Source organism: Geotrypetes seraphini, chromosome 8 (assembly GCF_902459505.1).
Source record: "Geotrypetes seraphini chromosome 8, aGeoSer1.1, whole genome shotgun sequence".
NCBI lineage: Eukaryota > Metazoa > Chordata > Amphibia > Gymnophiona > Dermophiidae > Geotrypetes > Geotrypetes seraphini.
The window spans coordinates 92,707,510-92,733,441 of NC_047091.1; the positions used below are offsets into that span (position 1 = coordinate 92,707,510).

Here is a 25,932-nt window from a genome sequence, read left to right on the forward strand (position 1 = left end):
TTAGGAGTCCTTTTATCAAGCTGCGATAAACCGCCTGCTGTGCTAGCCGCTAATGCCTGCATTGAGCAGGTATTAGTTTTTTAGCCGGCCGCGGGGGTTAGCGTATTGTGAAATGTCCAACGCACTAACCCTGCTAGTGCGGCTTGATAAAAGGACCCCTTAATGTGAAGTTCACAGAACTATTTCAGCCAATCCAAACTGGTCTAGCCCTTGCTTTCCTCCTCTGAATGCATGTAGTTATCATTCTGATTTCCAAGATCTATCTGTATCACTTGGACTGAGAAGCTATCCTTTAGCTAAGCATCTCTGTTCCAGATATATGACCAGGTCCTACCCATATGGCAACAGATTTAAAGGTGTAAAGATGTACACCCTGGAGAACAGGCATGAAAGGAGCAATAGCATAGAAATATTTAGATATCTCTAAGGTATGAATACATAGAAGTTAGGCCTTTTCAGTGAAAAGGAGACTCTGGAACAAGGGGGGTCATAGGATGAGGATGAAAGGGGGCAGTTGCAGGGGAAAAAATAGGAAATACTTTTGTACAGAAAGGGTAGTGGACATGTGAAACAGCTTCTTGGCAGAAGTATTGGAGATACAAATAGTATCGGATTAAAAAAAAAGCATGGAACAAACATGCAGGATCTCAAGGGGAGAAGAAGAGGTTGTGGACCCTCGGCTGTTGGATTGGAGGGGTAGACTGGACAAGCTATATGGTCTTTTCTTGTCATTACCGTATTTGCTTTTTGTTGGTGTCCTCCAAGGATATATCCCTGTCACCCTTTCCTATCCCAGATTATTCCACATTATGCCTTGCTATAACACATTCCACCAATTATGCCGCACCAGATTAGTTTGTGTTATGTTATGCCACTCATTTTATGCATAATTTCATCATTCCCCTTGGCTTTCAGGATCACTTCCTTGGAGTGCCATGCATTCTTTTTCTTTCTCTTCCCACTATCACTATATTTATTTTGTGTACCACCTTTCCCAATATGGCTACAAAATGGTTCACAGCACATTAAACAGCCATAAATAGTATCTCAGTTCTGCTATATAGCTCCATTGTCTTTTTGACATTGGTAGGCAGAAAGTCAGCTAAAGTCTGGACTGGCAATGGATAAAACAGAATCCCCATGATGATGCTTCAGTTCTTTCCTTCTCACCTTCCCCACTACTGTTCCTTGGGGATCCATTGTCCTCTGACCACATGCCTGCTGTTACATTCAATTTTGATGGCATCACATATTCATCTTTTGTATACAGATCCATCAAACAATTATTGACAACCTTGACTAGAATAACTTTCCAACTGGTTGTCCCTTCTCTTTGTCTTTTTACCCTTCGTGCCCTCAGCCAGTTCATAATGCATCTGTGCAAGTCATCTACAAGCTTTCTAAATGCCATTGTTACTTTGAGGCACTCCACTGATGAGGCTTAAAGAACAAAATTCTCTTGTTTGCTCCAGGATGCAGTACCCTCCTAACTCAAAATAAATGATCAAGGACACGTGAAAGTAACTACAACAGAACCTCCTTCTTGTCTAACATCTCCAGTGTTTTTCTACACCTTTCTTCACTTATTGCTCATATTCTTTGAAGTAAACTCCTTCTCACCTTCAAATCTCTGCCACCAGTTGCTGCTTTAAAATATCTCACACTCCATCTCTTCACCATCACAGTCTATTTTTCTTACCCATGCTTCCTCGTTTTCCCAAATTACTTCCATCAAATTCTTTGAATCCTATATTCTTCTTATTCTGTATACTGCTTTTTCTAAAAAAGTCATCATCTAAATACTATGGGGCTCATAAACGAAACAGCAATACGTCTAAAAACCTGCCCAAGTAGGTACTTGAACGATTAAAAGGACAGGTTGTCCAAGTGCTGATAATTGAAACGGCTTTTTAGACTTATCTAGGGACATTTTAGACCTCAGCATCTTGCTGTGCACCCAGAGCAGAAAGAGGCATTTTTGGAGGAGTGGTTTGGGTGGGATGTGGGCCGACCTAGACTTAGTTGTACTGCAGGGATAATCTAAAGTTTGATGAGACCGCTTAGACAGAACTTATACATTGTGACTTAGGCGATCTAAACACAGGTCTAAGTACCCAAAAGGTATCCAAAGTGTCCAGATAACCACTGCAGGGACAAAGTATAGACCCCCACACACTCTGCCCGTGTTCACTGACCCCCTCAGACTGCCCAAAAATTGGAATAAGAACATACATGCCTGCCTCTGGAACATCAGCACCTGACATAGGAAAGCCTAGTAGAGCTGCACAGAGGTGGCTTAAGTAGTCTGGGGAGTGGGCTACTGGACCCAGGCCCATAAGTCACTCTAACCACTACATTAATGGTGCAAAATGTGAGGCTACCAACCTCCCCCCCAACCTTACTGTACTGCCATATAGGTGGCACCTGCAGCCATAATGGCTATTAGGGTTGTAGACAGGTGGGTCTAGTAGGTTTTGGGGGGCTCACTATAAATTATAAGGGGGATATGGTGAGATATACATGTGGCAACCTTTTTATGAAATTCATAGCAGTGCTCTGTAAGGTGCCCCACTGCTTTCATGTCTGGGTAGCCAGTCCATCACTTTGCTGGCCCCCTCCCATGTCCAAAAGGTCTTGTTTTGGATGTTTCTGACTTGGACATATTTTTGGTCGAGAATATGGTATAAAGATAGATGTAGTGGCGGTCTGGACGATCAAACGCCTAGGACGAACAGATGGACGATTAAAAAAAAAAAATCTCATATACTTTAGACATATTTTTTGAGAATGGACATTTATGCCCTGTCGACTTTGGGTGACTAGCACCCTACGTCCAAATCAGACTTAAACATTTCTTTCGATTATGCCCCTCCACGCTAATAAAATTATGTCAAGTCTGGATTATCTCATAGAAGATGACAGCAGGTAAGGACCTGCACACTCAACTAGCTCTCCAATTAATGTGAGAATTCAACATCACTGGTTCCAAGCTATTGAGCTTGTAAATCCAACACTGCTCAAGACTTAGTAAAATTTCCCCCATTCCCCACCTGTAATATCACCCAACACTTGATCAATAATAAAACATTGCAGATCATCTATAGAATATGTCAGTGACTCCCAATGAACTGCAAACGGTGTATTGAGATTTTTCCTGGAAAAGTTTGAACAATGTTCAGTCATTCAGATCCTAAAGGGTCTAATAGGTTTACCTACATAAATTATACTGCATGGGCATTTAATAATGTATACAACATAACAAGATGCAAAGCTGGTTCGATACCTCAATGTATACTTCCTTCCATCCAATGGGTTAACAAACTCTTCCAATTCACAAGTATAATTACGAGTTATACAACTGCCACATTTGATGTGTCCCTTAAGCAATCCTTGACTGAATTCCCTGTTCCATGGAACCGGTGAATTATAACAATGGAGAACTTTTTTGCAAAAGCAGGCATGTGATTGGTTTAGCACACCACAGTTTGTAAATGCAAGTGTTCATTGGCTGTGGTAATGCGAGTATCTCTTAAGTGCCATTTTAGGGGGCTCAGTAAAATCTCGGGAAGAACAAGTGAATAGTCAGGTACTATTAGACATATGACTGTTTACCATATATACTCGAATATAAACTGAGATTTTTGGGCCAAAAATATAGCCCAAAAATGGGGGTCTTGGTTTATATTCGAGCCACCTTCCAATGATAGTGCTGTCTTCCTCCCCTCCCCACCCGATGACCAATGCTGTTATCTTCTACCCCTCCCTCAATGTCTGGCACTCAATCTGCCACCCTCCCCCGATGACCAGCACTGGTATCCTTCACCCCCTCTGATGATCAGCACTTCAATCCCCCTGATGAATAACATTGCTATCTCCCCCCGATGACTGATATTGCTATCTCTCCTCCCCCCCCCCGAAGACTGGCACTCCTATCCTCCACTACCCACTCCCCCTGACCCAGGCTGACATCACACTTAACATAAGAACTGCCATCTCCGGATCAGACCTTTGGTCCATCAAGTCCAGCGATCCACACACGTATCCCTCTATGCCTCTGGAAGCCAATGCTGGCACTCAGGGCTGGGCTGAATGGCCTTCAGCGTCTGCATATGCTCAAGGCCTGCTGGCTCCCACCCTCTCTGGGATTCTTGAAGGGAATCCAGCTAATCTAGAGCATTTGCAGACGCTCAAGGCCCTTCATCAGCACAAAGTGTCAGTGATGGTTTCCAGAGCATTGAACCTGTAAGTGTGATGCCGGTCTAGGGCAAAGGTGTACGAGTAGTGGAGGATAGGAGTGCCTAAGTCACTGTTCTTTGATTCTCCAGCGCTGCCAGTGGCCTTCTCTGTACTTTTCTTTTGCCACGGTCCATCCCTCTCTGAAGCAACTTCCTGTTTCCGCTTGGGTAGACCCCAGTAAAGGAAAGGTGCAGAGGAGGCCACAGGCAGTGCAAGAGAATCGCTCCCATGCCAGCAGCCTCTTTGTAGCTTTCATGGTGAGGGTGGCTTCAGAACCGTGTGGAAGAACATGTTGTGGAACCGGGGGGGGGGGGGGGGGAAGAGGGAGGGGAGAGGAAGGAGATGATGGCACATGGACAGAGGGAAGGGGAAGAGATGGAGCATATGGATGGAGGGAAGAGTTGGAATGATAGATTTGAGATGGAGGCAGAAAAATGGAAGAAAACTGAATATGAAAATCAGTGTCAAAGAAGGATGTAGTGCAAAAAGTGAAAGAGAGAAAAGAAACAGCAAATGCATAAGAAGGCATTAGAAACAGCGTTAAGAGGAACAAGATGACCAGAATAATAAAATCGCCAGATAACAAAGGTAGGAAAAATGTTTTTATTTTCAATTACGTGATTGAAATATGTCAGTTTTGAAAATTTACATTTGTTGTTTTTATATTTTGGACTGTTGAGGAAAAAATGCATTTCTATTTCCTTTATGGTGTACTGTTTGCAGAGTCTGGCATATTAGGGTTTCATATGTGTACAATAGTACTTTTAGTTTGTGAATTTGTATTTGAAAAGGGTTTTTTTTTCCTGTTCTCTGCATGTGTGACTGAGGTCAGGCATTCTGGTGGGGATAGAAGTCCAGAAACTTTGGTTGGTGTCAAGGCCCCAAGTAGGAAAATATTTGTTGGCTCTCCTTCAGCATTTTTGGACATGAAACCGCCCCAAATGAAAAATTAGTGATTACTTTTGGCATGATCCCTGACAAACAATGCTCATATACCCAGATTTCTAACCTTGGTTTATATTCGAGTCAATCTTTTTTCCTCCTATTCGGATCAGTTTATATTCGAGTATATATGGTATTTGTCAGGTTGTGTGCTAGAAGTAAATAATTATGGTTCTTTGTACATTTTTAGTAGTATTATATATGGGCATCAAAGGGATAGCTGTTCCTGATGAGATATGTGAAATGGGCAGTCCTATTGAGCTATATTGAGCTATGGTACAAATGCCTATGAATAGATGTGCTGCTTTTCACACTTTAGAATAAATGACAGAGTTAATACATTTCAAAAAACCTCTTTGAACTCTGCCAAAGGACTAAAGATGTGATGTTATGATGGTGAGGCAGCCAAAAATTAGGCTTCCATTTGAGCCCCTAAAGTCTGAGCAGCCACAAAAGTTTAGGTGGTAGCATTGCTGAAGTCCTTTGGAGCTGGAGACCAGTATTGCATACTCAGGATATCTGTTACAGTGCTGCATATCTTACAGGACTCATACAATGCACAGTTCTCTTTAACTTGTGGCTGACATTAGTGGTGTAGTCACAGGGGGGCCTTGAAGGGACTGGGCCCCCTCCAGAACTACTGTGTAGCACCTCCTTTAAATGGCTATCAGGGATGCCGAAGCCCCGCCAGTCAATTCCCAAGTTTGTTTGTTTTCCTGCAGTTTTTTACATTTCATTTTTAGCATGCATTATTTGCAAATAGCATATTTTTATTGTTAATAAGCACAATTAGCTCATCGCATACCCTGAGGGCTTGATTCTGGAAGTGGTGCTTGCAAAACAGTAGCCTGCTGCGTGTCAAGGCACTGCGTCCTGAATCACATCTTTTTTTTACATAGGCACCTTTTTTTACATAGGCACCAGCATTTTAAAGGCCTACATTAAAGGCTCCAGTCTCGCACCTAAGGAGGCACATAGAGATGACTAAGGACGCCCAAGACCACTTCCAGTGCAAAACACGCCCATGCTGGCCTTAGACGTTTGTAGGCATCCTTATGCGCCTCCGTAGGGGCAAAACAGGCACCAAAGAATGGTGCCTGCATTAAAAAAAAGAAGTGCATCCCAATTGGTTCATTAGACGGCGGTAGGTCGCCTACCGCTGCCTAACTTCGGGACGCTGTTTGGAGAATTTGGCCCTAAATCTATACAAAATGGGAAAAAAAAAGGAATGTGGCCATGCCTTTCTTTATGAAACAGAATGAAGCAAATCTGTTTCATTGCATTTTTTTTTCCAAAATAAGGAGAGAATTCTAACCATGTTAGCGTGCGCTAAACTCTAAGATGCCCATTTATATTCCTATGGGTGTCTTAACATTTTGCATGTTCTATGTATTACTTCTTTCCCTACCATGCCGGTATTTTCTGCATTATATTGTAAATGCTTTCTGTCTTTATCTGTTTTTAAGTCCATTATTCTAATTTGTATTTTATTTGTATCCCATGTATTAGCTCACCTTGTTGTGAACTGCCTAGAACTTTTTCAGTATGGCAGTATATAAGAATAAAATTATTATTATTATTATTATTGTATGATGAAGTTATTAATTTTGCACAGGAAACTGCCCAGGAGCAAATGTGTGTGTGTTGGGGGAGAGGGTCCAGGGAGAATAGGTGTCTACTAGTAGGCCCGTTCCTAGCCAAACTACACCCCTGGGGCGACAGTGGACCTTAATAGGATTTCTGATTCTAAAGCTCAGGGAGAGTGATCAAGATCAGGTTCCTACAATATCCCTTCTTAAGGTCCTTCAGTAACAACTTAAAATGCAACAGGTACCTGAAAGATCTCAAATCCATAGATATCCAGTACCCCAATACTGTACTCCTGGTGGGGCTTCTGCATGGCCCTGTTAATGGACTGAGAGGGAGAGTTGAACATGTGAAATTAAAATGTATATTTGTCGGCAGACATCGTTTACAGATAGTTTTATTAACTTTCCAAACCATGTACAATATATTAATATCCTACCTTCTGCAAAATATTTAACAGATCATAAAATTCATATATAGATACATACAATATATACTATAAAAAGAAAAACAATAGTATTTATGCTTTTCTTGTATTATCTTAATGGAGGATAATAGAGCAGGATGGTACCTTTTTGTAGCTTTTTTAATATAAACACATACTGCCCAATATTCAGTGCTAAGTAACTGTCCAGGAAGGAGAAATTAGGTTCTTACCTGCTAATTTACTTTCTTTTAGCTTCTCCAGACCAGTAGAGGTTAACTTTACGAATGGGTATATATCTAATCATGACCAGCAGGTGGAGACTGAAAACAAAACTTTGGGACAGTATATCCTAGCCCCTCCTCTCTATTTCCCTCAGTCTGCCGAATAGCCAAGCAGAACCAAGAACTGGAAAAAAACAGAGAGAAAAAACAACACTCCGAAAGGAGTAACAAATAACATACCCAAAATGCTGTTGGAAAATGCAGAGGAGAAATTCCCGAAGGAAGAATGTCCCCACAGCTCGCCAGCTAAGCCAGCCGAGCCACAGCCGCTGTTCTTCAATTCTCCCCGGCCCTAGAAAAATACTAGAACCCGCAGCAAAAACCAAAAACTGCCCGCGCAACAGCCCCAACAACAACAACAACAGACAGGGTGGGGACCTCTACTGGTCTGGAGAAGCTAAAAGAAAGTAAATTAGCAGGTAAGAACCTAATTTCTCCTTCTTTAGCACTCTCTAGACCAGTAGAGGTTAACTTTACGAATGGGACGTACCAAAGCAGTCCCTTTCACGGGCGGGACCCCCGAAGGGCCGATACCAGTACACGCTCACCGAACACCGCGTCCCGACGCGCCTGCACATCAACCCGATAATGACGAACAAAGGAATGCAAGGAGGACCAAACCGCAGCCTTACAAATATCCACTGGAGGCACGAGCGACGACTCAGCCCAAGAAGCCGCCTGACCCCGAGTGGAATGAGCCTTGAGAAACTCCGGAACCGGCTGCTGTTTCAGAAGATAAGCGGAAGCAATCGTCTCCTTGATCCAGCGCGCAATAGTCGCCTTAGAAGCGCCAGCTCCCCGACGAGGACCCGCCAGGAGGACAAAGAGATGATCGGACTTCCGGAATTCCTGGGTCCGCTGCACATAAAAGCGAAGGACCCGACCGACATCCAACTTGCGCAGCTGCCGTTGCTCAGAAGAGCCCTCCCGACCACCCAAGACCGGGAGAACCACCGATTGATTGACATGAAAAGGAGAAACAACCTTCGGCAGAAAGGAAGGAACAGGCCGCAAGACGACCCGCTCCCTAGAAAACTCCAAGAAGGGAGCCCTACAAGAGAAAGCCTGTAGCTCAGAAACACGCCTAGCAGACGTAATGGCCACCAAAAAGACCGCCTTCAAAGTAAGGTCCTTCAAAGAACAGTCGTCCAAGGGCTCGAAAGGCGGACGCACCAAAACAGAGAGAACCAGATTAAGATCCCAAGAGGGAACCGAGGGTCGTAGGGGAGGCCTAAGCAACTTGGCCGCCCGCAAAAACCGAATCACATCAGGAAGAGCCGATAAACGCTGACCTGACACCAACCCTCGAAAAGCCGACAGGGCCGCAAGGTGAACCCGGAGAGAAGACCAAGCCAGGCCTCTATCCAGGCCATCCTGCAAGAACTCTAGAATGTTAGGCAGAGAAGCGCGAAAAGAGGTCACTCCCCGCGCCCGACACCATTCCTCAAATAGACGCCAAACCCGCACATAAGCCCGAGAGGTAGAAAGCCTCCGGGACCCCAACAGTGTAGAAATTACCTTGCCTGAATAACCCTTCCTGCTCAGGCGACCCCTTTCAAGAGCCACGCCGTAAGACAGAAGGGAGACGGGTCGAACATGGGAATGGGACCCTGCGTCAGAAGGTCGTCCAAGAGAGGCAGAGGAAGAGGATCCGCCACCAGATGCCTCACCAAATCCGCATACCACGGACGCCGAGGCCAATCCGGAGCCACCAGAACCACCAGCTCCGGATGGCGAACAATGCGAAGAAGTACTCTGCCCACCAGCGGCCAAGGAGGGAACACATACAGGAGCCCCTCCATTGGCCACGGCTGGACCAGAGCCTCCAGACCCTCGCCCAGACTGTCCCTGCGCCGACTGAAGAAGCGGGGCACTTTGGCGTTGCCACTCGTGTCCATCAGGTCCATCAGGGGCTGGCCCCAAGCCTGCACTATCAACCGAAACGCTCCGGCGCCGAGAAACCACTCTCCTGGATCCAGGAAGTGACGACTGAGGAAGTCTGCCTGAACATTTTCTACCCCGGCTATATGAGAAGCCGAGAGGTCCAGAAGATGGGACTCCGCCCAAACCATGAGCCGAGCCGCCTCCTGCGCCACAGGAGTGCTCTTGGTGCCCCCCTGACGATTGACATAAGCCACCGCCGTGGCATTGTCCGACAGGACTCTGACCGACTTGCCCAGCAAAAGGGAGTGGAAAGCTAACAGCGCCAGCCTGACCGCTCTGGTCTCCAACACGTTGATCGACCAGGAGGCCTCCTCCGCGGACTAGGTGCCCCGAGCTGAGTGGCCCATAAACTGAGCCCCCCAACCGAGGAGACTCGCATCCGTAAGGAGCACCGTCCACTGCGGGAGATCCAGACCCACCCCCTGAACCAGGTGAGGGGTCCGGAGCCACCAGCGCAGACTGCAGCGCGCCAAGCCTCGCAGGGGAACCGGAACATCCAAATCTTGCCTCTGGGGAGACCACCTCCGGAGCAGAGCATACTGAAGAGGACGCATGTGGGCCCGCGCCCACCTCACCACGTCCAGGGACACCGCCATTGACCCCAGGACTTGGAGGAAATCTCGCGCCCGAGGACCCCGGGACTCCAAAAGCAGGCGAATCTGAGATTGCAATTTGCTCACCCGGCCCTCTGGGAGTTAGACCCTCCCCAAGGAGGTGTCGAACATAACCCCAAGGCACTCCAGACGCTGAGCCGGGACCAACCGACTCTTGGAAAGGTTGACCCCCCAGCCCAGCGACCGGAGAAACTCCACCACCCGAGCCGTAACCCGGGAGCTCTCCTGCAACGACTTTGCCCGAATCAACCAGTCGTCCAGGTAGGGGTGAACCAGGATGCCCACCGACCGCAAGGCTGCCGCGACGACCACCATTACCGTGGTGAACGTCCGAGGAGCCGTGGCCAGACCAAAGGGAAGCGCACAGAACTGAAAGTGCCGCCCCAAGATCGCAAAGCGAAGGAAGTGCTGATGAGAGGCCCGAATTGGAACCTGCAAGTAGGCCTCCGTCAGATCGAGAGACGTAAGAAACTCCCCCGGCTGAACCGCCAGAATGACCGACCGCAGCGTTTCCATGCGGAAAGACGGAATCTTGAGAGCTCTGTTGACCCCTTTCAAATCCAGGATGGGCCGAAAGGTCCCCTCCTTTATGGCCACCACAAAGTAAATGGAGTACCTGCCGGTGCCCCACTCCGTAGGGGACACCGGCACCACTGCCTCGAGATCTAGCAAACGCTGAAGGGCCCGACGAAAAGCCTGCGTCTTCCATGGAGTCTGACATGGAGAAGCGAGGAAAAGGTCCGGCAGAGAGCGGGAAAACTCCAGAGCGTAACCGTCCCGCACCACCTCAAGGACCCACTGATCGGACGCGATCTCGGCCCATTTGGGGAAAAATTTGCGCAGCCGGGCCCCCACCGGAACCAAAGGGGGCGCCGGCAAGGAGTCATTGCGCAGGACGGGAAGCGGGGGAACCGGCGGAGGGATTCCCTGCCCCCCGACGGGCCCCCCGAAAGGGCTGCATGCGCTGGAAGAACCGACCCCGGGAAAAACCCTGAGCCGGGAAAGAAGCAGCCCCACGCCCCGGGCGATACTTGCGAAATTCCCGCAAACGCCCCCGGGCAGTCCCACACCTAGACGCAGGGCGGGCACGGTCCTCAGGCAGACGGGGCACCTTCGAGTCCGTCAGAGTCTGAATCAACTCATCTAATTCCTCTCCAAACAAAAAGACCCCCTAAAGGGAACTTTAGGAAACTTAGCTGTGGACACAGAATCCGCCGCCCAAGCGCGCAGCCACAAAATACGCCGCGCGGCCATGCCATAGACTTAGCCAAAATCCGCACCAAGTCATAAAGAGCATCTGAGAGGAACGAGGCAGCCATCGCAATCTTCGCTACCTCCTGATCCACTAGAGACCAGTCATCAGACTCCCGATCCAGGACACGCTCAGCCCACCGAAACACGGCGCGAGCGACTAGCTCCCCACAAACAGCCGCCTGGACCCCAAAGGCAGAGACATCAAAATCATACTTAAGAAGTGTCTCTAACGCACGCGCCTCCGAGACCCTAAGAGCAGAACCGTCCATAACAGGCACGGTATGCCGCTTAGGAAGTGCCGAGACCACCGCGTTCCCCATTGGCGAAATTAAGGTAGCCCTACCTCCCTCCGGGACGGGATACCCAAGAGCCAAGGCGCACACCAAACGAAACTGCGCCCAGAGGCCACTGCGCCAACACAAAATCCCGCAAATCCTGACGCACAGGAAAAGAGCGGGAACCAGGACAGACCCCCTGAAGCAGAGGGGCCCCCATACGCGGGGTCTCCGGCGGCGCCACTGCAAAAATGCAGCACCAAGGAGACCTGCTACACAGGTCTAAAAGCTCATCCCTCTGAATAAAAAAGCGCACCACGGACGCATCTGCTCTGGAAGACGGGAAACCCGCCGCCCCGCTGCCAACAGGCGTCCCCTCTAGAGGATCCTGGAAGCCCGCCAAAGCAGCCAGGTCCTCAACCAGGCCAACACGCTCCTCCGCCCACCAATTCGCAATCCAAGCCCCCCCCGCGGGCGCTTGGATGAGGGAGGAGGAAGAGGGGACGCCAAACGAAAAGAGGGAGGCAAAGCCATAGGGGGCGCGGAGGGAAACCCCCCCCGAAACCCCCCAGGCGCACGTGGGACCCCCAAAAGTCCGCACAAAGAAAGAAAATAAATTGGGGGCAAAAAACCCCTGGGGGTCCCCAGGGACTCCCTGCCCCAGCAGGGGTCCATGCTGAAACCTGCCCCTGTGTTCGCCATACAGGGGGAAGGTCACCTGAGGTTGCAGACAAAATGGAGGGGCCAGACAAAGAAAATGGCGAAGTTCCCGCCAAAAATGCTCCCTCCATGGCCTGTAGCAGCTGAGAAGACTGAACAGTCTCAGCCGCTAAGACAGGCAAGTCGGCATCAGCTGTCAAAAAAATCAGCTGAGAGGGAATCCTTCGGGGAATCCCTCCGTGGGCGGTTGTGGAAGACCGGGCTTCCCCACTGCTCCAAGCCGACTCGCGAGGCACCATCGGCGGGGAGCTCTGGGCGCCTGCAGCCGCTGCCGACGGAGCTCCACCACCCAAACCGCCGAGTTCAGGCCGGCCGCGAGTGCCTCGCGGCTGGACTCAATTGTGTCCTACTCCCCCGGAGAAGGGCACAATTGCTCCATACGCGACCTAGCTATAAAAAAGTGCTGGTGACATGAAAAAATACAGTAAAATACAGTTTTCTTAAAGGGAAACAACCCTTCAGACCAGCACTACCTCAGGATTTTTTTTTTTTTTACAGAACAGACTCCACAGGCTCTCGAAGCAATATGCCTTGCTTGACTTAGGGGGCAAGGCTTACTGCTGAGGCTCCTCTAAAAAAATGTGGGGAGGTGGAGGAAGTGGGGGGAGGGACCCCGCTCGTGACCCGCCGGGTTTGACACCCCCGAGGTCGGACGGACCCCCAAACAGGGCCCGACCAAGCTCCGTCCGGCCAAAAACAGGGACAATAAACCCCTAAACAAATTCCAACAGCCCTACCAAGAGAGATGGGTACAGATCACTCAACACCTGCTGGAGACTGAAAGAAGACTGAGGGAAATAGAGAGGAAGGGCTAGGATATACTGTCCCAAAGTTTTGTTTTCAGTCTCCACCTGCTGGTCATGATTAGATATATACCCATTCGTAAAGTTAACCTCTACTGGTCTGGAGAGTGCTAAAGAATGGCTCCTTGTCGGTTAAATAGTACTAAGCTGGCTAAGCATTACTATTCAGTGGTAGATAGCCACTGAATATTAGCACTTAGACCCACATTTTCTATAGTGCACCGTAGGTTAGGTGGTGGTAGGCACCCTACTGCTGCCTAACTTAATTGTTTTAATTGGTGATAAACAGTGAGGTAATTAAAATCTTTAAAAGAAAAAGTAGGCGTTTACAAGCGCCTACAAATGACGGCGTCCATCTCCCATCCATAGTGGTACCTGCTGGTGCCTACATCTAAAGTAGGCATGGTTTATGCTGGACACAAAAAATTAAACGGAGAGCTACAACCAATAAACAACGGGATTCAAAGTAAATCTCAAAGATAAGAAAAAGAAATCCCTGAAGGGTATATACCACAGAACAATACTATAATATCAGAGCAATGTACTCAAATTACAAAGTTAGAAATATTGTACATATTTATTAATTTAAAATTTGCAAAAATGTCACAAAATTTTCATAGAATAGTATACACAGAACACCATACAAACACTACAAACAAACCAGACAAGGTATAACAACATATAACATATAACAAGCACTATCAAACCATACTGGAAAAGGCCACACAAAAAAATCATACAATGATATATAAATATAGCTGTGTTCAAAAGTTCATAAATCACTTAGCTTGAAAATTCGAAGTCTTCCTGGAACAATGTCTACAACACAGACATAGGCACTGGTAGGTGCCTCTATGGACATGATTCTCGTCTACAGTAGGTGCCAGAAATTTAGGCCTGTAAAACCGTGGCCTACATTTCTGTCCCCTACTTTCAGCATGGCCACTATTCTCTAAAAAGCACTGTAGCGGGGGTGCTAGTGAGCTCCGCTGGAGATGGCCGCTTGAATCACTGCTCCAGCGCAAAATCGAACTAAGCCTCAAAATCAACCTTTTTTGTTTGGGTGTTCTACCTTCTCAATCGCTGAAACTCGTTGCTAAGTAGCATGGCTACCTCAAAAGCCGGAAAAAAGAGAAGTATCGAGCCGGCTTCCCCGTCAAAAGCTGCAGCTAAACTTGATGAGGAAACAGCGTCCTCGTTCCTAATGGAGTTTCGCGCTCTTCGCACGCTGCTGGGGGATATGAAAAATGACTTAGACGAAATTAAATCTGAGTTCCATGCATTTAAAGCGGAGCTCACTGACCTAAACCGCCGCGTGGAAACGGTGGAATCTCAATCGGCCATGCATCTTGAAAATATTAAATCGCTGCAGCGACAGACCAAGCGCATTACGCTGCTGGAGGCCGAACTGGCTGATGGTAATAACCGTGCACGACGGAATAATTTCCGTATACTCGGCCTACCAGAATCGTGGGAGGGCCGCGACCTCATAAAATTTCTTGAGACCACGATCCCGAAGCTGTTGGATCTTGAATTTAGCCACGCTTTTGAAATAGAGCAGGCGCATCGAATTCCCTCTCGCCAACCTACCAATCCTACTAAATATCCAAGACCGATCATCGTGAAGCTACTCCGCTACCCGCAGGTGCTGTCCATTATGCAGCAGGCTCGTCTCAAAGCTCCGATCAAACTAGACAGCCATACTCTGCTATTCGTGCCGGATCTCTGCAAGCAAACTGCTAAAGCCCGCAAGCAACTACTTGAATACCGACCTAAACTTAAGCAGTTGGGAGCACGGTTTGGAATGCTGTACCCCTCGAAGCTCCGGGTTACCTATAATAACAGCACCAAGGACTTCACATCACCTCTTGATCTTGCAGATTACATCGAGACTATTTTACCCAGTGAAATTGATAAAACCTGAGTATGCCTTAGCTGTGTTTCTGTGCTACTTTTGTGGTCATACACACCCAACTTAACAGTCAATTGTTTAATTGTTCTATTCAGTTTGTTGATGTATATTCTGCCATGCGCTGTGAGCTGCTGATTCTGTGCTCTCCATGGGCTTTCTGACCCTTGGTCAACTTCTATGTTCTTGTTTTGATTCCTTGTTCTTACTATTCTGCATCTACTGTTTTTTTAGTCCTTGTACTGCTGAACTCCATCTCTGCTTTGCAAGTATTATTGTTATTCCTTATAATGCATACTATACTCATATTAACCGCTTTCTTTTACAGAATCATACTGATGTTTTACCGCTTACTGTTTTCAAATTGCATATTTGACACTGTTCCATATACTAACCCTTTATGCCTCTTAGATGTTTGACATTGAATGTCAAAGGTTTAAATAACCCAGTTAAAAAAAAGAAAATTATCAACTATATATCCAAATTCAATGCGGACATACTTTTTCTACAAGAAACACATTTAGATACCAACGAAAACAATCAATTAACCTTATCTTGGGCTCACCCTGCTATATTCTCCCCTGCTGTACTTAGGAAAAATGGTGTTTTATTATTTCTCCGTAAAAGACCTGATCTCAAGCTCATTTCACACACCTCTGACACTCAAGGGAGATGGTCCCAGGTTTTGTTAGATGTTAATGGTCACAAAATTATGCTACTAAATGTGTATGGGCCTAACTTAGATGACCCGCAGTTTTTCATGGATCTGGCCGACCTTTTGAATAAATACAGAGACTATCACCATATACTGGGTGGTGATTTTAATGTAATTCAACACCATGTTCTTGACAGAAAATCTACAACTTCATATAAAAAAATCTAAAAATTGGCATATGCTACAAGATGTTATTGAGGAGGAGTGTGTGGCGCAGTGGTTAGATCTACAGCCTCAGCACCCTGGGGTTGTGGGTTCAAACCCCGCACTGTTCCTTGTGACCCTGGGCAAGTCACTTAATCCTCAATAGCCCCAGGTACGTTAGATAGATTGTGAGCCCACCGGGACAGAGAGGGAAAAATGCTTGAGTACCTGATTGTAAAAACCGCTTAGATAACCTTGATAGGCGGTATATAAAATCCTAATAAAACTTGAAACTATTGCTCAATTTCAATTGGTGGATCCCTGGAGAATTACTCACACAGATAATTCAGAATTTACTTTTTATTCCAATCCACACAATTCATACTCCCGCATAGACTACTTTCTGATCAGTCAATCCCTAGTACAATACATTCATGCCTCTGATATAATGGAGATTAGTGTATCTGACCACGCTCTGGTACTTCTGGATTTTACCTCTCTTCTTGAAACCGCTAAGAAATCCCAATGGCGTTTCAATAACACTCTGACGCAAGATGAGGAGTTCAAAACATATCTTTCAAAACATATAGACGAATATTTTGCCTTTAACTCACCAGCTGCATCCAAATGGCCTGTGGTATGGGATGCCTTTAAGGCATTTATACGGGGGTCAATCATCTCGTATACAGCCTATAAGAAAAAATCATCTCTGGAGAAGCTGGAGCGGATGGAGGCTGATATTAAATCGCTGGAATCCTTACACTGTGCTTCACCTTCTAATATGAATATCTTAACCCAGCTTCGGGCGCAAAGATACTCTTATAATTTGGCCCTCAGCAATACTGCTGCTAAGCAACTATTCTCTCAACATGCTCACTATTATACTGATGCCAATAAGTGTGGACATGCACTTGCCAATTACCTGAAGAGAAAGGTGGATCGCACTACCATCTCCTCCATCACGGCTGATAACCAAACACTGCTTACAGATCCTAAAGAGATTCTGGCTCATTTTCGTTCATATTATGACCAACTCTACACCTCTGCTGCAGCCTCTCAACCTGAAATGGAAAAATTTCTTGCTCCTCTACGTCATACTACGGTTGACGACCATACCAACTCTATATTAAGTGCCTCTCTCACTCCAACTGAGATTGAGTCCGCTATGGACCATATGGCCAAATCTAAAGCACCAGGGCCAGATGGCCTGTCTATTGAGTTTTACCAGTGCTTCAAATCTCAATTGTCTCCACATCTACTCGCCTTTTTTGATTACCTCATATCCTCTGGAGATGTCTTCGGCTCTTTCACCGAGGCTAATATTATTGTTTTGCCCAAACCTAACAAAGATCCCTCTTTAATACAGAACTATCGCCCTCTATCCCTCATCAATACAGACGCCAAATTGTTTGCAAAACTGTTGGCTCTCCGATTACAACCTATTTTACATACAATCATCTCGCCAGAACAATCTGGTTTCATGTCGGGTAGGTTGTCCAGCGATAATACTCGCATCTTCACTAATGTCATAGCCCAGGCTGGTTCATCAGAGTCCCCCATCGTTGCAATGAGTCTCGACGCAGAGAAAGCCTTCGATAGGATCGAATGGCCTTTCTTATTTCTAGTGCTACAGTGGTTTGGTTTTCATGACTCATTTATCAACATGATTCGGGTATTGTACTCCTCTCCAACTACTAAAGTATACATTAATGGGCTATCTTCTGATTGCTTCAATCCCACCCGAGGCACTAGACAAGGGTGTCCGCTATCCCCCTTGCTATTTAACATTGCTTTAGAACCACTATTGTTAGCTTTTAAACAACATGTTGACATCCATGGGGTACAATTTGGCTCTCAAGAGATTAAAGTGGCTGCTTATGCAGATGATGTGCTGCTCTACATATCTCCAGACTCCATACCATTCATACTTAACACCATTTCCAGCTACTCTGCAGTATCAGGATATAAGCTTAATCGTTCCAAAACAGAAATCATAGCTTTGAATTCACCGGAAGTATATGATTCCGTTAAGGATTTAGGTTTACAGTGGATGAGTGGAAAAATGAAATATTTGGGTATTTACTTTGGCTCCACCCTGAATGACATCATAGAATTCAACACGGATCATCTTTTGCATACCATCAATGCTTTAGTCTCCAAATGGTCTCCATTACGTTTATCTTGGTGGGGCAGATTGGAAACCATAAAGATGATGATAACCCCGACTGTTAATTATGTGCTTAGTATGATACCGATATACTTAAAGAGATCCTCTTACAAAAAATTTGAAACTTTGCTTACGCAATTCTTATGGAACAAGTCTACACCATGTATTAGTCTTCAGAAATTGAAAAGAGAAAGATCTGAGGGGGGAGTCCGCTTTCCCAGTTTTTTTGAATATCATACCGCTTTCATTCTTCGACAAGGGTCTTTTTGGCTTTCTTTCCAATCATCTACTTCTAACCCTCTGTGGGCTTTGATGGAAGAACAGCGTGTGAAGACATCTGACTTACAACTATTTACTTTCTCTGGTAAAATCTCTAATTTGGACACTCAGGATCACATTTTAACGACCAAAAAAGCTATACGGGAACTGGACAGTATTCTTCCCATTGGTTGGAACACCACATTATACACCTATATTTGGGACAATCCGAAAATCCTCATACAAAATAAATCTGTCCATTGGAACAGCTGGATCACCGCAGGGATTTATAATATTGGTCATCTATATGAATCGGGGGTTTGGATTGCTTTTGAGGGTTTATGTTCTCGATACAGCATTCCCCAATCACATCAGTTTCGTTGGATGCAACTCCGACACGCTATTTCTGCTGGATATGACGTCCCCTCTCTTACTGCAGAGGTTCCCTCAATATTGACTATGAATAAATTCATTCAATCTAAGAAAAAGGGTCAATCATCTATGTGGTACAAATTACTGATGGAACCTCTCTCTGAACCACCTTTAGGTATCACTGCTGTATGGTCCATAGATACGGGTATTTCCCATGATCGTGACACCTGGAATCTCATTTGGAAAGAGTCACTTTCTGTACTTCATTCTGCTTCTATTTCACAAACTATATTTTTCCTCTTCCATCGAGCATTCTGGACTCCTTATAAACTTTCAAAACTACCCAATAATGGTAACAATATGTGTTGGTCGTGTAACACCACGATAGGCACATTAGATCATATGATTTTTTATTGTTTTCCAATCCGAACATTTTGGGATTCAATATGGATAACTATTGCCAAGATCCTTGACATTGAAGAACCCATTACCTTGGCGGTGCTGATTTATGGGAATAAAGGCTTAATGACTCCCGTTTCTGATGAACAGGCTAAATTGTTACGTTGCCTATTGTTAATAGCTATAAAATTAATCTTAACTAACTGGAAAAATGCTGATAACTTATCCTACAATTTATGGTGGTATAATGTTTGTTTGATAATGCGTTATGAGAGATGCTTTGCAGAAAAACATGGGTCCTTACATACTCATGACAAACGTTGGGCACCCTTAACTTCCTTTTGCGGTTTGTCTTAGATGATTTACTATGTATACGAATATTCTTTCTTTACTTGCTGTACTACTAATGTGGACTACTCCTGTTTGATGCAGTCTGTTCTTGTTACTGATTTTTCTTCATACTGGACCCAGCTTGTATTCACTTTGTTCTTTCCTTGTATATTTAATATACAGTGGTGCCTCGCATAACGGACGCCTCGCACAGCGAACGCTGCGCACAACGAACTTTATGTCTTGATCCGTACAACGAACTTCGTTTCACACAACGAAGTCGCCCGAGCTGCATCCTTCCGCGCAGGCACTGCGCTTAACTGCCCTCTCTCCGCCTGGTTCCCTCTTGCCCCCCCGACTCCCCGACACGATCGGGGCAAGAGGGAGCTCAAGCCCTTTTGCCCCCCCGACTCCCCGACACGATCGGGGCAAGAGGGAGCCCAAGCCCTCTTGCCCCGCCGATTCCCCGACACGATCGGGGCAAAAGGGAGCCCAAGCCCTCTTGCCCCGCCGATTCCCCAACTCCCCGACAATATCGGGCCAGGAGGGAGCCCAAGTCCTCCTGGCCACGGCGACCCCCCTAACCCCACCCTGCACTACATTACGGGCAGGAGGGATCCCAGGCCCTCCTGCCCTCGACGCAAACCCCCCCCCCCCCCAACGACCGCCCCCCCCCCAAGAACCTCCGACCGACCCCCAGCCGACCCGCGACCCCCCTGGCCGCCCCCCACGACACCCCCAACCCCCTTCCCCGTACCTTTCTGTAGTTGGCCGGACAGACGGGAGCCAAACCCGCCTGTCCGGCAGGCAGCCATCGACGGAATGAGGCCGGATTGGCCCATCCGTCCCAAAGCTCCGCCTACTGGTGGGGCCTAAGGCGCCTGGGCCAATCAGAATAGGCCCGGGAGCCTTAGGTCCCTCCTGGGGGCGGGGCCTGAGGCACATGGGCCCAACCCGACCATGTGCCTCAGGCCCTGCCCCCAGGAGGGACCTAAGGCTCCCGGGCCTATTCTGATTGGCCCAGGCGCCTTAGGCCCCACCAGTAGGCGGAGCTTTGGGACGGATGGGCCAATCCGGCCTCATTCCGTCGATGGCTGCCTGCCGGACAGGCGGGTTTGGCTCCCGTCTGTCCGGCCAACTACAGAAAGGTACGGGGAAGGGGGTTGGGGGTGTCGTGGGGGGCGGCCAGGGGGGTCGCGGGTCGGCTGGGGGTCGGTCGGAGGTTCTTGGGGGGGGCGGTCGTTGGGGGGAGGGGGGGTTTGCGTCGAGGGCAGGAGGGCCTGGGATCCCTCCTGCCCGTAATGTAGTGCAGGGTGGGGTTAGGGGGTCGCCGTGGCCAGGAGGACTTGGGCTCCCTCCTGGCCCGATATTGTCGGGGAGTTGGGGAATCGGCGGGGCAAGAGGGCTTGGGCTCCCTTTTGCCCCGATCGTGTCGGGGAGTCGGGGGGGCAAGAGGGCTTGAGCTCCCTCTTGCCCCGATCGTGTCGGGGAGTCGGGGAGGGGCAAGAGGGCTTGAGCTCCCTCTTGCCCCGATCGTGTCGGGGAGTCGGGGGGGCAAGAGGGCTTGAGCTCCCTCTTGCCCCGATCGTGTCGGGGAGTCGGGGGGGCAAGAGGGCTTGAGCTCCCTCTTGCCCCGATCGTGTCGGGGGGTGCCAGGGACTACACGGAGTCACCCACCGTACCACCCGATTCGGGTAAGCGCAGGTATCGGTGGGTGGCTTATTTGCGGGGGGGGTGCCTTATTTTACATTTTTTTCTAAAAAGGGGGGGCTGTCTTATTTGATGGCCCTGCCTTATCATCGGGGAAACACGGTAGAAAAAAAAAAAAAATGAACAGTTAAGTCCCAGTTTTTGCCGCTGAGACTCTGCCCTCTCACTGTAAAATTAGACTCTACTTAGTCTGTCTTTAAATTTAAAAAATGTGTGTTGTTTTAAAAAACAATTATGTTTTTAGATGTATCTAAATAAAAATAATAACCAAAAATTTATCTTTTTTATGTCATCTTAGCATATTTTATGCTGCAGAACGAATTATTTTTTTTTACATGTATTCCTATGGGAAAACGCGTTTCACATAACGAACGTTTCACATAACAAACTTGCTCCTGGAACCAATTAAGTTCGTTGTGTGAGGCACCACTGTACTTAATAAAGATATTGCACTTAAAAAGCACTGTAGCGTGATTGGCACTGATTTTCTAAGCTGCCACCACCTTTTAGAGAATCTAGCCTTTGGTGGCTAGTCCAGTTACCAGCAATGTCGCGTGACATAACCAATCAACACCAATATTCATTGGGTGACCGAATAAGTTGAACGGCCTGATAGGCCCACATAAATAGCAGGTCTATCATTGGTTGCTATAGCTTAACTGGCCAGCCGATGAATATTGGTTTAACTGGCTATGTTTTAAGTGGCCAAAACCCCCCCAAGAATTTCTGGATTCACTGCCAAATGCGGGAAATAGTTGGGTTGTCTCTTGCAGTCTGAATATAGGGCCCATAGGCATTTATATGTCTTATAAAATAGTACAGAAAATCAAAGGGGTGGCAAACCACAGAAGTGCAAGGAATGGAACAGCTACAAATAACCAGGATGAGAGAAGAGTCCAAAATAAAATCATGTTATTAAAAACACTGTCTAAAAAATGAAGCAACAAAACCCAGATGAATGGATGTACTAAGGACCCAACATGGACTGTGTTTTGGCAGCCTATACCCTCAATAGGAGTCCATTTATCCTGTGCTGTGCCATATAAAATCTCGCTGTGGAAATTTGGATTAAAACCAGGTTGAAACACACAATCATGCATTAGTCTCCTGCTACAAAGTGATTTTATTTTGGACTCCTGCTCTCATCCTGGTTATTTGTGGCTGTTCCACTCCTTGCACTTCTTATAAAATACTACCACAAATCCATTGAAATTCATGTCCAGACTGAAGATGTGGACATTATGCCTGCACCAAAGGAGATGTAAATGCACAATATACACAATTTTGTATTGTATAAAACATATGTAAATTGTGACTCTACCCAAAGCTATATATAAACACAGACCCTGAATATATCTGCCTCCTGATAGCATTATTTAATTGGCCAGGATTGGCTTGCAGCCAAATAGTGCTTAGCTGGTTAACCGTGAATATTCAGCAGGAGATAGCTGGCTATCTCCACTATATATTGCAGTTAGTGGCTAATAATACAGCTGGCTATATTGAGCACTGACCAGCCAAATTTAGAGCCAATTTGGACCATATAAAATAGTAGGCTTATCTTTTGCTGATGTAAACTTATCTAGCCAGCACTTCATATTGACTTCACTGGTTAAATCATAGCCGCAAGAAAATATTCTGGATATTCAAATGTTAGTGTGACTGACCGAGTTGGTCACTTTTGATCCTGGGGCCCCCTGGTCTGGCAGGATTCTCCAGGCACTCAAGGGTTTGGGAATAGTACTTGTCCAACAGGACTCTCCAGTTACTACAGTCTTTGTGGTACACTGGTCCAATGGGACAATCCAGTCATCACAGTACATGTAAAAAAGAATTTACTGGGGATTAGGTGACAGCCAGTATGCATCCCTCCAAGGGTTGTTGCCAAGGGCTCAGAGGTCCTATGGAAAGGATCTCTTTTTCCTTAGGGTGAGTTAACTTGCTTCATTAGTTGTGATACATTCCACTTGGACCTTTGGTGATTTCCTTTAATTTTATGTTCAAATCTTTTTATTAGAAGGAATAGGAAACATCAAATAACAAATACAACAATGGCAAGGAATAAGCTTCCAGAAATACACAAGTCATTGCAGTGTAGAGACAAACAGAACAAACAACCCCCCTGCCCCAAACTCCCCCCCCAAACAGCCCATTCCCCCCGTACAAACCCCCCACCCCCACCCCCAACAGCTAACAGAAGCTAAAAGACGTAACTCCAAAGTACCAAAGGCCCATGTTCTGGTGGCCCCCGGCAGACCCAATGAAAAGCCCATCCCCCCTCAACGACCCTGAAGAAAAGAAAAAAAAAAAAATTATAAAGTGCGGTGTCCGATCCCAGGAGAAAGTGCCAAGAACCCCAACCCAGCTAAGCCAGAGGATTCAACAGGAAACTACGCCCTCTAGGAGTTAAGGAGTCCAGATATACTCCCCTCACAAGCAAAAAATGATGTCGGCGACGAGGGTGGCCAATGGCCTCACGGGCCTCCCACATGGCCAAATTATGCACCAGCGCTCTCCAGGTCCAAAAAGAGGGAGGCTCTGAAACAGTCCAGGATTTCAAAATGCATTTGCGAGCAAGGAGACACACCTTACGACATCAAAGGGTACCCCCTTTAGGAAGACCACGAAAGCCCCAGGAAGATCAAGAACCAACTGTTCCATTGAGTACCCACAATGGTGCTCAAAAATAAACCACGGAAATATCGAACAATAGCCTTCCAAAAAACCTGTATAGTCCAACAATCCCAAAAAGAGTGAGCGAAAGTATTGGGGTCCCTGCCACATTTCAAGCACAAAGGGGAGTCAATACCTCCCATTTTATGCAATTGGACTTGAGTAAGATAGGCCCTATAAATCACTCTAACATAACACTCACGATACTCCGCCCCTGTGATCAGATGAGGGACCCCACGCACCGCTCGCAAAACATCCCAAGCACCAAGATCCAGGCCAAGTTCACGACCCCAGCTTCGCTGAAGCTGCGACAGCTCTCTAGTATCCATAAGCTCTGACAAGGCCCTATATAATGCCGACACCGAAGTAAAAGAAACTGCCACCCCGTCAAAAAAAAGCCGAAGACGCACCCCCATTGGGAAAGCAAGGCGATCCTGCGGAAGAGAAAGAATATAATGCTTTACCTGACAATAGGCGAAAATATCACCCCAGCCCCCACCCAATCAATCCCTCAAAGCATCCAGAGGCTGAAAACCGCCCTCCTCCGTCAACAGATGTTCCAAAAGATGAAAGCTGCGGGCCGCCCAGCCGAGAAAAGCAGGGCTATCCCGGCCCGGAGGAAAGGCCAAGTTCCCCCGTAGGGGAAGTTGATTCGACACACGCGGGGCCCCTCCCAGTCTGCCGACCAAGCTCCCCCACACAGCATGCATAGACTTCAAAGAAACACATGCACGGAACTCAGGGGGAAGATCCTTAGTGGGCAAGTGTAAGAGACTGTTCAAGGTATGAGGAGCATAGAAGGCCCGTTCAAAATCCAACGGGGTATATTGATGTTCACCCATGAGCCAGTCTTTCAAATGGCGCAGTAAACAGGCCTCATTATAAAGGCCAAAATCAGGAAGTCCCAGTCCTCCCTGTTGCCAGCCACCCACCAAATAGGGAAAACGAACCTTCGGTTTGCGCGAATTCCAACAAAAACGGGACAGCAAATGATCTAAACTTTTAAGATCCTTTTTCAACATACGAAGCGGCAAAGTCTGGAACACATACAGCCAACGCGGAAAAATCACCATGCGAACCAAAGAGATGCGGCCCAGCAGGGTCAGAGGGAGGCCTTCCCAGGCCTCCAGCTGGATCTTAGTATCAGCCAAAAGCTTAGGAATATTAAGCAAATAAAGCTGAGTCGTGGAAACCGAAAGATAGACCCCCAAATACCGAAAGGAGCCCAGGGCCCAGCGTAAAGGAAAGGAGGCGCCCCACCGAACCCGCAGGGCCAGCGAGGAAGGCAAGGCCTCAGACTTATTCCTTTAATTTTAAACTGTTCAAAGTTGGATTATAGTCCCTCTACCTCTGTAAGGGTATTTCCAAGTGTACTGGTTTATATGCAAATGATATGTAAATCAGGCCTTTTCCCTTGGCTTCCCGGGAGAACCTATACGCAGCAAGTTCTAGCATATTGTTCTACTTTGGGTCTCTGCTTTCCAAGGGATGATGGGTGTACCTTATCACAACCAATCACTGGATATGGCCCAGCACTGACCACGGGATATAGCCAGCCTCCATCCCACAGTCTGAATATTAGCCCCCTACTGTACAAGTGCACACTTCCCCCGTGCCCCCAATATTCAGCCAACAGCAGGCTGCGTGATGACTGCCTGACACTGGAGGTCAAACTGAATATTCAATGCTGAGCCATATTCAGTGAATGGATTGAATATCTGGTTTTATTTTTGACTGTGGCAATTTAACCAGTTAAGCTGATATTCAGTGCTCAGAGTCTGATTCTCAAAACTGCCGCGGTAAGTTAGGCAGCAGTAGGTGTGGTAATTGACCATGCCATTTAAAACCAATTAGAAAGTAATTTTTTAAAAAAGTAGGCGCTTACAAAGAACACATCCAGGTCTCGTCTATAGAAGCGCCTACGTCAAAAGTAGGCATGGTTTGTGCTGGAAGTGGACGTAGATGCCAGTAGGCGCCTCTGCAGATGTGATTCTTGTCATGGGTACGTGCCGTAATTGAAGGCTTGTAAAACCTTGGCCTACATTTCCAATGCCTACTTTTGACATGACTGTGATTCTGTAAACGGTGCCATAGTGTGACTGATACACGAATGGCGTTGCTTTTGTAGGTGGCCACTGATAACGGTGCAATTTGCAGAATCCTGCCCTCACT

At 47.0% G+C, this 25,932-nt stretch overlaps 1 protein-coding gene across 1 annotated transcript in view; it reads right to left on the reverse strand.

Moving 5' to 3' along the window:
- MYO1F (myosin IF) overlaps positions 1 to 25,932 on the reverse strand; it is a 235,841-nt gene that overhangs the window by 113,235 nt on the left and 96,674 nt on the right. The window contains 1 exon segment of the mRNA XM_033955757.1: positions 7,013 to 7,093. Within this exon segment, the coding sequence (XP_033811648.1) occupies positions 7,013 to 7,093 (81 nt within the window).